This window comes from Podarcis gaigeae, assembly GCF_964106915.1.
Source record: "Podarcis gaigeae genome assembly, chromosome: 4".
Taxonomy (NCBI): domain Eukaryota; kingdom Metazoa; phylum Chordata; class Lepidosauria; order Squamata; family Lacertidae; genus Podarcis; species Podarcis gaigeae.
Window position 1 is genome coordinate 90,573,171 of NC_139677.1, and position 12,969 is coordinate 90,586,139.

At 46.7% G+C, this 12,969-nt stretch overlaps 1 protein-coding gene across 7 annotated transcripts in view; it reads right to left on the reverse strand.

Annotated features, from left to right (window-relative positions):
* Positions 1-4,475: 4,475 nt before the first annotated feature.
* Positions 4,476-12,969, reverse strand: part of AMOTL1 (angiomotin like 1) — an 80,307-nt gene continuing 71,813 nt past the window's right edge. For all 7 annotated transcript variants that reach the window (XM_083736300.1, XM_083736301.1, XM_083736304.1 and 4 more), the window contains 3 exons: positions 12,035-12,261; positions 10,257-10,538; positions 4,476-8,222 (listed from right to left, as the gene is read on the reverse strand). In XM_083736300.1, coding sequence (XP_083592426.1) covers positions 8,110-8,222; positions 10,257-10,538; positions 12,035-12,261 — 622 coding nt within the window. In that variant the 3' untranslated portion in view covers positions 4,476-8,109. The remainder of the gene's footprint in view (positions 8,223-10,256; positions 10,539-12,034; positions 12,262-12,969) is intronic.

The window sequence follows — 12,969 nt, forward strand, 5'->3', positions numbered from 1 at the left end:
GAAAGCCATGAAATAAGCGAACAGGGTGGACAAAAATTGTTTTAGAGCAGGAGTTGCTAACCTGTGGCCCTCCAGATGTTGTCAAATAACAACTCGCACCAGCCCCTGCCAGAAGCGCCAGTGGTCAGGGATGATGGGATTTGTGGTTCAATAACATCTCGAGGGTCAGTGGGTCAGGCAACCGCTGTCTTGGAGGGAACAGGGAGATGATACACTTCAATTCAGGCCGCTTGAGTTTGTCTTATTTTCTCACAGCTGAAGACTGGGGTGTGGGGTGAAAGATAAATTTCAGATGAGTGACATCTGGTGTGTGTCTCTCCTACTGAGGTAATTTCTTTGCTGAGTAGACAGTTGAGTTGATCTTTCTCAAGTTTGTTCCAAACACATGGTTCTCATAAAGCACAGTTGATCTGGGGCCCAAACAAACATTAGCTTCACTCAAGAGTCATTTATCGTGCTTTTTTTAAAAAGCCATTTTTCAAAAAAGATTTCATCTGAAGGCCAGAATAACGTTGTGTGAAAGGGTGAAGTACCGTGGGAAAGGGTTGGTGTGCAAGGATCAGTAGTATTTCTGGTTTCCTAACCGAGGCCCCTTGACACCTTGCATGTTTACTTAAAAATGAATGTTATTTCATACTCTCATTTTATACGCTTTTCGTTTTCAGTAAAAGAAATCCTTCTCTGAATCTCTCCTCCATTCACACCCTGCTAACCGTCTTTCGTCCACATGCCGGCATCCCTCACAGTGATTCCAAATTCACACATGCAGTTTTTCACAAATGAGTTTCTCCCTCAATTGTTCTTGACATCATTCAGACACACGTTGCCTTGCAGGCTTGAGCCTTGACTGTTTTGAAAGCTAACCGCTAGTTATCCTATATCTTGTCATGCGTGGTGGGTGCCAGGGTTTGTGGGTGCCAGATTTCCCTCAGTTCCTGGATTTATATCCAGGATTTCCCTCAATTCCTGGATTTATATCCTGCCTTTCTTCCAACATGGAGCTCACGTTGGTGTCGATGGAAAACCCAGAACAAATCTAGGAAGGACACACACGCACACACACATGCATTTTCATCTCTGGCGAGTCATAAATGGCCATCTGAAGTGCTCACCAGCATAGGGGACACGGAGTCCCTTCCACTTACTTGTTTTCTTCATCTCCTTGTTCTTCCATATTTCGTTTCTATGGCAACATAATACTGGGCTTTTATTTATAGCCTTGAATTCCATTTTGTGCCGTGTGTCTCTGTGAGTGTGCGCCGATTTACCTCAGCTTATTCTTCCCCTTTCGCCAACCTGTCAGCCTCATTTTTATTCTTTTGCCTTCAGCTGCCTAGCTTTTGTAACATGAACATCCTCTTGTCGTCTACTGGAAGGTGACCAAGGGCCCCATATCCACCAGGACTGTCACCCACATGCTCCTAGCTCAGCCTTTCTCAACTTGTGGGTCCCTAGATATTGTTCAACTACAACTCCCATCACCCCTAGCTAGCAAGGCCACAGCTCAGGGATGATGGGAGTTGTAGTCCAACAACATCTGGGGACCCACAGGTTGAGAACCGCTGTTAGCTGAAATGAAGTGGCGTCTGCGTAAGACAGCGTAAGGTTTCTCTCCTTCTGCGAATGCCTGCATGGAGCCTTCTCTCTCTTTTCTTTCACAGCTTGTCACAAAGCTCACTCTTTTTTGGGGGGACCCCTTGCTTATTTTCCCAAAAATTATAGCTCTACAGTAAACTACAGTTCCCAGGATTCTTGGAGGAGGAGCCAAATGCTTAAAAAATTTCAACATCTGGAGAACCACAGATTCCCCATCCTTCCTGTCTGGAAACAGAACCAGCAGTGAACTATGGAAGGGTGTCCCAAACTTGGGTCTCAAGTTGTTTTTGAACTACAACTCCCATCATCCCTAGCTAGCAGGACCAGTGGTCAAGAATGATGGGAGTTGTAGTAAAAAAAAAAAAACAGCTGATGACTACAGTTTGGAAAAACGGTGTACTAAGCAGCCCAATAATCATACAAAATCCATAAGGATACTCCTGGTTGAAGCTGAATTTAGTAATATCACTAAACAGCTGTGCATCAAACTCAGGTCCTATAGCCTGAGGAAGGCTCATTAAGTGGTTGATTAAATATATATATTAGTATTTGGTGCTCTTTTAAATACTTTCTCTGTGGGGACAGGGCAAAGAAGGAGGAAGTGAGGAGGGAATTTTGCTTATTGACTGGAAACCTCATACTGGACTTGAATATTGCGGTAGGGTACCGTACATTTAAAAATAATATATGCAAGATTTGTTCACTCTGAAGGATCATTGCCTGTTTTATTTTTCGGCCAAGCACTTGAGGACTATAAGTTCCATGCAGTGGATGTACCTCAGAAAAAGCAGCTGGACTATGGAGTGTGGAGGATCAGTCTGCTGTGCCCTCCTTGCGATTCATACAGCAATGCCAACATCACTGCTGGTATTTGTGGCATCCTGCTGACAAATGTTCCCTCTGAAAAATAGTGGAAGAGGAAGGAAGGGAAAGGAGTTGGACCCAACAGGTGCAGAACTGCCAGGCAAGAATGTTGCAGGGCCATTGGAAAAATGCGCTCTGTGGGTTGCCATGCCTTACAAAGTAGATGTCCTCCTGGCTTAACGCCAGCATTTTTCTGATTCATTTAGGAGCATGCAATAGCCAGTTGCTAAATCCATTTTATTTATCATGTTTCTCACCTCCACCCAGCTTAATTACATTTTTAGTCACAGTAAGATGGCCACCTAGGCTCTGCTTAAAAAACTCTTAACAGACTCTGCCACAAAGTCTGCTCCACTGTTGAACAGCTCATACCACCAGGATGTATGGGGTGTTATGCAAGGGGCAAGACCTCTTATGGGGGATACGTTGTGTTCCTTCTGTAGTAAGTTGCCCACCTTTGGTCCTCACCTTGCACTCAGCTCTCATCTGTGACTCCTAGAAGCCATCAGCATGTGAAAGCGGCCACACTCTGGGAAACAGCATCAACTGGCTGGCTAACCCGGTGAGGGTAGCTGATGGGTCTCAAATGCTCATTGAATTAAGAACTTTCCCTGCATGCAAAGACAGGCTCCGGTAGATAAAGCAGATGAAGACCAGTAATGGGTCCAGCGGTCAAGGCGGCGGTTTCTGCACATGCTGTAGAGCAGCGGTTCTCAACCTGCGGGTCCCCAGATGTTGTTGGACTACAACTCCCATCATCCCTAGCTAGGGGTGATGGGAGTTGTAGTTCAACATCTGGGGACCCACAGGTTGAGAAAGGCTGCTGTAGAGGGACATGAGGGGCAGGTGGGTCTCATCAACCTGGGAATGTAGCCCATCTAGAAGGAAAATCCTAAACCTTGGCTGCCTTTCAGGACATCTTTGGGAGAAGAAAAGGTTCAGGAGTAAACCGTACACAAATCCAGAGTGGACTTGGATGGAACCTTGTACACCTACTTCTGGCAACTCCTGCAGCCAAGCTGGTGCCAAATGCATTGCTCTGCTTTCCTTTGGACCACATCAGCAAGGCCAAGAGTGGGGTCTTGTTGTCTGGGAAGCCCAGGACCTTCATACACACTGCTGAGGCTTGTGCCCTGGGGAGGTCACTTTGATGCTGTTAATGTAGGTGTTTGTCATGGAACCACTGGTAGGGTGGCCAACAGCAATGGAAGCTGGATGTGTGGGCAGGAATGTGATAATCAGGAAACAGCAACTTCCACCCAGAAGCTACCTGCTTAGGCCCACAAGTGAGTTCGCGGAAGTGGTGAGATAAGGTTTCGTACTTGAGGATTTCTCGGCTCACACTTCAAACTCTTGACTTGGAGAACAATGAGAAGAAAGCATCAAGATGGGACACACACTGGCTGGGTGCCAAGGAGTGGTGGGAGGCAGCAGCTGGGGAACCCCCAAGGGAAGAAGGCTCAGAGCCAGGGGATTGGTGGTGGGACGATGATGAGTGGTCAGAGGAAGAAGAGGGAGCAGACTGGGAAGAGGAGGTGTCAGAAGCTGAAGGGGTAACAGGGTTTAGTGAGCAGGAAGAGACTGTGGAAGGAGCAGTCCAGAAGTGGAGGCTAGAGAGGAGGGGGGCCAAGAGGCAGAGATGAGGCAGGCTGCTGAAGAGTCCAGAGGGTCTCCTCCTGCTGCTGTGACCAGATCTCCTTCCTCCTGTTCTCCCAGGACCAGAAGAGGCATGAAGAGGGAGAAGCAAAGACAGGCACAGCGATGGAGTCTCCCTTGGGAAGGACCCAAGAGAAGAGGAAACTCAGGGACCTTCAGTCTTCACAACTGACACATTAGGGCAGAGTTGCTGGGCTCGCTAGGCTTGGCCTCCTGAGCTGTTTTGCTTCTTTGAAGAGAGAGAGTTGATTTCACTGACAACAGTGTGTGTTCTTGGTGACCAGCTCCCGCCAACTGCCCTGAAACAAGACAATATGCTTCCCTCCAATCCATTTTAAACCAAAAAGTCAAAGGGGGCGCACCACTGTATACGTTTATTATATACAATATTAAGGCACAAATTTAAGCAGCAGAGGAGAAAAATCTTTGGCAGGCCCAAGGCCATCAGTATTTCTCGTGGGAGGTGTATAAGCTCCTTGATTCCTCCCTGCCCCATGTATGTACAAACACACTCCAGCTGAACGATGCTCTACACCAGCCATTCTGTACAACAGAAGGACAACTGGGGGAAGAGGGAGGAAAGCGATCTGACGTTATCTTACAACCCGTTTACCTGTAATATTAATACAACACAAGTGTCACACAGCACAATACTGTAACACACAAGCCAAGGTGTTCGAAGAGGAGCAGAAGCGTTTTTGCTAAAGGTTAAGCCACCACTTTAGTCATAACAGCAGTATTCCACATACACTCTGCTCTAACTTGGGGTGCTCTAGAGAAACTTCTCTCTTTTGCATTAAAACATCAAGCACAACTAGAGAAGCAAGCATGGACTTTCCTGATCCTTTGGGCTGTAAATTTTCAAATATATACGGAGTTCGTCTGCAGAAAGTTGCCTGCCAAACGCAAGCATCATTGACACTGTAAATTTACCCTTGGGGTGTTGTTGTAAGTGGTGCTTAACTGAATGCTACAAGTACAAAGGCACATTGATATAGATATACAGGAGAAACTGCACGTCGGGACCAGCACAACGAGCAAACTATGTCACATACAGCCCTGGTTCCTGCGTTCGCTCCGTAATAATGAGAAGCTGAAGTAGCCTCCAAGTGACTGTAGTAGCTCCACCAAACTGCCAGCCAGCCATGCCTTTCCATTCTCCCCATGCCCTACCCATGCAAACAGAGTCCCTGGTGCTGCCTGTTCACTCTTGTGGAATGCAGAACTATGCATGGATAGGGAGCCTGTAACCCTCCGGATGTTGAAGCACAACAAGTCCCTTCATACCAAAACATTGGCCCCGTTGGCTAGGGCCAATGGGAGTTGGAGTCGAAGAACATCTGAAAGGTCACAGGTTCTTCATCCCTGTGCTAGAGGGAACAAGGAAAGCCCTTGATTTCTTTCTAGCAAAAGGCAGCACGGCTCTCTCCTTGTCTGAAGGGTCGGGCAAGGAGAAGAAGTGTGTATGGAATTTCAAGGTGCTGCTGTTTACAGTTATTTTGAGGGCTGACAGCCTCTACAAACTCTGGGAGGCTTATTTGCGCATAACGCCTCGTCAAGAGGTACGAATTGGGTGTTAATACGGAAACTTTTCTTGGAATAAATAGTTGCTAGCACTGTACAGAAGCTTACTGAATTGTTCATTCAGAAAAAAAGAGTACAGCACAGCAGCAACTGATCAATGGAAAAAAAACTAAAGACACCCTATTGGCATGGCATGGTGGGGACAGGGGTGCTCATTCCCTATCCCTATTCCCTAATGACGTGGGTGCAAATGCACATCCCCAGACCAACAATGGCACACAAAACCCTGCTGGCCAAATATAAATCCATAGCATTCCTGTGTGAAAATGCAAAAACATAACAGGCTGGATCCAGATTAATTAGCTGAACTTTGGGTCCCATTGGAATCCAATGTGGAAAGTTGTCCCACTGATTTTAGGAACCAAGTGAAACTTACGTTTGGATCCCATTTGCTACGTGTTGCTGAGCCAAGCATGTATGACATAGGAGGCTAAGCTTGTCTATGTCTCCTTGATGCATGTATGTGAAGACAAATCTGTCAGGGGTTACTAATCATGATGGCTTTTGCTGTACCCTCCATTTGCCAGGAATCACACATGGGAAGAGTATGTATTATGCTCAGTTTCCACTTGGCCTTTCAACAAAGACAACAGGGCAACCTGGGTGGCTTCCTGGAGTCACCCTTGCTGGTTGGCATAAATGCAAAAAGCAGATGGCATGCCACTGTTTGAATCTCTAAGAGTTAGGGTTAAGAGCTTGGTGGTCGGTTTAATAGACAAAGCACTGCTAAACAGCTCAGCATTTTCACAGAACCTGCACAAAACGGAAGAGCAAAGCTTATAGCCCTCGCAAAACATGCACGGCCACACACTGAACAGTTTTGGAAAACTAGCAGAAAACCTAGGAAAAGGGACACTGAAACGAACCTGCTTATAGCAGCAGTGGGCAGACCTCAGGACTGTGGGACTGACTTTGTTTTTATACAAGAATCCTGAGAACCGCCAACCGCAATTGGTGCAAAAGGCATACATTTACACTTAAAGGTTTCTGAGTCTGGGAATTCTGTTCTGAGAACTGAACTCACACACCCCGAGCACATTCTGCTGGTTACCTCTTGCTCCCCCTCGCCCAGTTTTCTTAATTTCAGCAGTATAATGGGGGAAGGGGCATTTTCTGCTGCCGTTCTTAAACAAGCAGGAATGAAAAATCCTTGCTGATCTACTTGAAACCCCCCAGACATCTAGGCAGCTTCCTATGCTGTTGTTACATAGGATTCCATGCCTGTATTTGACAAGGGAGAGCCATAGTTCAGCGATAAAGCAGAAAGTTCCCAAGGCCAATTCCTCAATATCTCCAGGAAGAGCTGGGAACATCCCCTGCCCATGAAAGTTTATGAGACCACAATTCAGGTTTTAAGGTGCTTTTTAATGATTATTTTTGTTTGGCTGGTAAGTTTCTTGCCCCAGCAGAATAACCCAGCCGCCCAGAGTGGCTGGGGAAACCCAGTCAGAGGGGTGGGGTATAAATAATAAAATTATTATTACTACTACTACTACTGGAAAGAGGTAACTAATCCTCACCTGTAATGCGTGAGATAACATTAGATTTGAAGCCAGTTTCAGCCAACGTTGTGCTCTCCAGATGTTACAGGGCTACAGCTCACTCCTGGCTCTCAGCTGGGGCGAAAGGGAGCTCTAATCCAAGCACATCTGGAGAGCCACCCCCATCAGCTACCCATGTTCTAAGCCCTCTTAGCAAGGAAGGATCCTGCTGCTTCTGTGCTGGCAACCGCATGCTGTCGTTGCTCAATAAATATTAAATAGAGGCAAAGAGTTGCAAAAATTTATCAGAAGGGCACGTTGTTCCGCACCCTGTTTTTAACCATGTCTCTCTCTCTATAAAGGTGGGTAGGAGGGAGATTAAAACAAAAAACAGCAGGAAGAAGGCAGTGGGATGATGTCTAAATATAGGGAAGTCCTGCTCCCTCGTCCCAGGGGTGCACGTTGCACAAAACATTTCACAGAGGGAATGTGGCTGCTCTGGTTAGCTAGCAGGTGATTTAAAAAGCAACCACCACTAACTTGGTGGTTGCAGAATTGTCCTCGGCATGCCGACCGTGCCTTCAAAGTTCCTTACCCCCGCCCCCAACAGAAAATGCAGTTGCCCATGTCTTCCTTTTGCCGTCTCTCTTTCAAATCCACATCTTGTTGGCCAATGTAATTTTTTTAATGATTGTACGTAGCAGGTATCCCAAATGTCCCATCTCCAACGTCTCACATGCTCTGTGCTTTGTTAAAAAGTCTCGTTTGCCGTCTAGATCTAAACTTATTTGGTCCGGTTTTGTACCATTCTCCAGAGCTCTCGCGTTTTGCATGGCAGCAGCAGCAACAGCGCCAACGACGGCAGCACCCTCCTCCAGGGGGCTATGTGTACCAGCAGGGGAAACGGCAGCACCTGAGAACTGTAGCTTCAGATAAGGACTTCCATCATGTCTGGATCTGGGAATTCAGGTTTGTGAAGCAGGCTGCTGACCCTGCCGCCTTTGCTGCTGTCCGGTAGCTTGCCATGGCTGGGAGAGTTCTCTGCAGAGAAACAGTGAGGAGGGTTTGAAAGTTGATCTTGGGGCCAAAGTGCACATTGTGTGACCACAATTCCCAATTGTTTGGGTGTGGCTTGGTCACCAAATTTAAAGTACAGCGGTACCTCGGGTTACATACGCTTCAGGTTACATACGCTTCAGGTTACAGACGCAGCTAACCCAGAAATAGTACCTTGGGTTAAGAACTTTGCTTCAGGATGAGAACAGAAATCACATGGCGGCAGCAGGAGGCCCCATTAGCTAAAGTGGTGCTTCAGGTTAAGAACAGACCTCCAGTACGAATTAAGTACTTAACCTGCGGTACCACTGTACTCTTATTCCACTCTAAGAATCAGGCTTCCTCCAAAGAACCCTGGGAACTGTAGTTTGATGAGGGTGCTGGGAAGTGTAGTTCTGTTGGGGGGGGGGTCACCTGACAATTCTCAGCACCCTTAACAAACTACAGTTCCCATGACTCTTTGGTCAAAGTGGTATAAAAGCATTTTAAGTGCACAGCGTGGGGGAGACTTTCAAAAACACTATGAGTGGCATCAAAGTTAAAGTGAAAACTGATAGCGGAAGAAGGGAAGTTGGGGGCGGGGAGAGTCTACTTAACCGTTTTCCTTCCTACCAGCTGGCTGCTGATTGCTTAAAACTGTGCTGCTTTCCATGGGGGGAAATATGGGAACCATGTGTCGCACCCCCGTCCCCCAGATATGGGAAAGCAAATGCTTTTGGAGCAATTCTAAGCAAGCAAACCAGCCGGCAGTGAAAGGGTGCAGCAGATTCTCTTCCCCTGCCAGACACCCACTCAACCTTGCATCCACCTACAGCTGCTCTGCATAAAAATAAATGGGGGGAAAAAAAGAATAATGGAATTTATATAATGCAACATGCAGTTTGACCTTCAGAGGTAAGCGACGGTCTCCTGGAGTTAATCTGAGATATTTTGGGGGTTGGGTACAGCACTCTGTGATGCTGTACATCAGATTTAAGCTGCTGCCTGCGGGGGGAGCAATAACTTGCTCCTTTAGAACTGATCCGCAATCCTAAACAAAAAAACACAGTCTCATGTTGCTGCCCTACAGATCTCTGGAGGAGGAAGCACACCAGAGCCTCAGATAATTGGAGGGTCCTGGTCGGTTCGTATGGGGAAAGGTATTGTGGTCCTCGGCCATTTAAGGCTTTATAGGTCAAAACCCAGCACTTTGAATTGGGCCTGGGAACTGATAGGCAGCCAGGGCAGTCGGATCAGGATTGGTGTGGACGTGCTCAAGCTATCTTGCTCTGGTGAGCAACCTGGTCACTGAATTCTGCATCAAGTGAAGTTCCTGAACTGTCTTCAGAGGCAGCCCTATGTACAGTCATACTTCGGGTTGAAGTTGCTTCAGGTTGAGCGCTTTCAGGTTGTGCAACCCGGAAGTAACGGAACATGTTACTTCCGGGTTTCACTGCTCGCCCATGCGCAGACGGTCAAAATGACGTCACGCGCATTCACGGAAGCGGTGAATCGCAACCCGTGCACACTCAGACGCGGGTTGTATTCGTTTCAGGATGCAAACAGGGCTCTGGAATGGATCCTGTTCGTATCCAGAGGTACCACTGTGTAACGTGTTCCAGTAACCTAACCTCGAGGTACCAGAGCATAGACAACAGAAGTTAGGCTATCTCTGTCCAGATAGGGCCACCAGCTGAAGCTGAGAAAAGGCACTCTGGGCCACCAAGGCCACCTGAGCCTCAAGCAACAGCAAAGGGTCCAGAGGTACCCCCCAAGCTAGGTGCCCGCTCCTTCAGAGGGAATATAACCCCACCAAGAGCAGGCAACCTCCCAGCCATCCGGTCTAGGGAACCTCCTGCCAACAGTGCCTCAGCCTTATCTGGATTGAGCAGCAGTTCATCTCTCGTCCAGTCAATTGCGGAGGCAAGGCAACGGTCTATTTAAAGCTTTCTTTTCTGGAGACAGAATTTCATAATTCTAGGTTCTGCACACTGCAGTTCAAAACACCCTCCCTCCCTGCTCCTGTTCAAATTTACTCACCCGGCCTCTCTCCAACGCCTCTGCCTGCAGTGTGCCTGAGAGCTGGGCTGCCCCCCGGGGTGTTAGTCAACTTCCCTCTGCCCGGAAAAGAGGCAGAGTTTGGCCAGAAAAGTTCAGAGGCTTTGTCCGTCTGAGTGCTGCTGTCTTTGCTCCCCGTCTTAGCGTGGCAGACAGTCACCGGCCACGAGGACATTCCAGAACACAGTGTGCCAGGAGGTGGAGGTGGAGGTGGCAGCAAAGGGATGGGCGACTGGTCCTGGGTCTCCTTCCCTAACAGCAATCCTAGAGGAGCAGGAGAAACAAGAGAGGGAAATGACCCCATTGGTTTAATTAAAGTTCTGCTCTATTTTCCCAAAGGCTCAAAGTGGTTTAAATTAACCACACAGCATGTTAAAACAAAGGGGGGGGGGGAGGGAGATACAACACACAATACAAAACACCAGATATGCCTCTGTTATTTTGTTTTTCCTATTCAAGCAATTTAGATTAAAAATGCCAATACCATGGAACCAACAAGAAGAAAGTGAACAATTGTAAGCAGTGACTAGGAAATGACTGCTCTGTGCGGCTGTACTGTACCCTGCTTGCCACAGTGAAACTTTTTGATAACATACTAGCTGAAGATGGCGTGGTGGCACAGAATGTCCACAAACATTCCAACTGCTTAGAGAACAAAGCAGGCGGGACGTTTGCAGTACAAGTCCTGTGAGGGAAGGGTAAGTTGCCAGTTTGGCCAAGAGTGTCCCGGGGAAAGAAAGGGAATAAGCAGCTTTACTGGGAAGGCTACAAAGAACTTTCACAAAGCTGGGAAGTAAGGGATAAAGAGATAGGTAGCCTGAGGCTGAAGGAGGGAGGCAGGAAAAAAAAGGCCCCCAAAGTAGTGGAATGTGGGAGCTGACCATCAGATCTGGATTTGAACTAACCAATACTCTTGTGTCAATTGCAAAGAATAATAATAATTTAAATGTGAATGCACCACTGACAATGTTCTGCATTTAAACTTTGCCGCTTAATAGAAACAAATGTGATTATTTGACTCAACAAATACCCAAGACATATGCTTGCTCTTGTTGTGCTCTTGTATGAATAAAAAATGCATATTGCTTATTTTAAATTAATTGTGTGTGTTCATGTGCCACATATATTTCAGTATTATTATTATTTTTGCCCAAGTTCAAAGTGCTATAAAGTGTGAATCCCCAACTGTCAAGGGCTTTTGTTTGACCAAGTGCACAGATCAAGCATTTTTAATTGGCTGATCTCCTCCTTTGGTGCTATTTTATATACTGTCATTTTCACCCTGCATCTTTGGCCACAGGGTCCCCATAAAAATCCATAAAAACTGCAACACAATAAAACACCAATCAATATAGAGTAAGCAAAAGCAACAATGAATTTTACGATATATATACTGTATGTATGAATTGGGTGATTCTGCCTTGTAATGGTGTATCTATGTAAATTTTGCACACACACATATTGTGATGGTTGAAATGACCATGATGTTTGTAACAACAAATGAATTCATCCACTCACTCACTGAGCAGGCAAAAGCAACAACAATCCACCTTCATAAAACACAACAGCCAGAAAAGCAACAAGAACCAGCGGAGGCAGACTTGCCCAACCTGGTGCCCTCCCTATGTTTTGGACTGCAATGGGTGGGGCCAACACAGAAGGTGGCAGGGGCTGATGGGAGTTGTAGTCCAAAGCTGTTCTACTAAGAGATGGGGAGAGCTGAATCTCTTTGCCAGAGCCCAGGTAACACCAAAGCTCACCTATGCTCCCTTTCCAAGTCTTGTCTTCCTTCTTCTCCTCAGTCACCTGGTTGCTGGTGAGGGACGTCTGGCGGGAATGGGTTCCAGTGGCTGCAGCAATGGACGGGACCGACCGAGCAGGTCGCAAGCTTGAAGCATCAGTTTTGCCAACGTCCTTCCTGGACCGCTGCTGAAGCACTTTGATCATGGCATCTTTCTCTATGATTTTGGCATGCAGGTTCTTTATCCTGTTAAAATATGCAGATAAACATGTTCCAGAGATGAGAAGAGGCTTGAAAGGAGGTGGTCTGGTCCCACAACGCTGGTATGACAAAGTCAGTTTTAGTACCGGTATCTGTTAAAAGAAGTGCCCAAACTGCAACTGTAGGAGTTTGCAAAGTCTGTTCATCAATGGACGTGGTGTATATTTAGTTTCCTGCGTCTGAGAGTGAGTGTTTATCACAGAGGGAGAATATCTGTGGATTCAACCTGACTGCAACATTATAAAATTTGCAGAAATTTTCAATTTTCACAGGTTGCAGAAAGCAGACTTTCCAGGTTCAGAACCTTTAAATTCTTTAGCAAAGAGAATCCACAATCAAAACTCTAATTTTAATTTGAAACGAATCAAAATGCAAAATTTTGCCAAGTGCTTAATAAGGCAAGAGGAATGCTCTATGTACTGTTTTGAATAACCAAACAGTAGAATGTCTGAAACTCAAACCTGCTCCTTCATACACATTGATGGCACCTGTCTGTCTCCAGAGGCAATGGAGTGCACCTTCACACTGCTACAATAGAAGCACCAAAGTGACCTCCGCAGGGCGAAAGCCTGAGCAGCATGTATGAAAGTCCTGGGCTGCCCAGACAACAAGACCCCTCTCTAGGCCTCACTGATGTGGTCCAAAGGAAAGCAGAGCAATACGTTTGGCACCAGGAGTTGCTAGAAGGAGGCG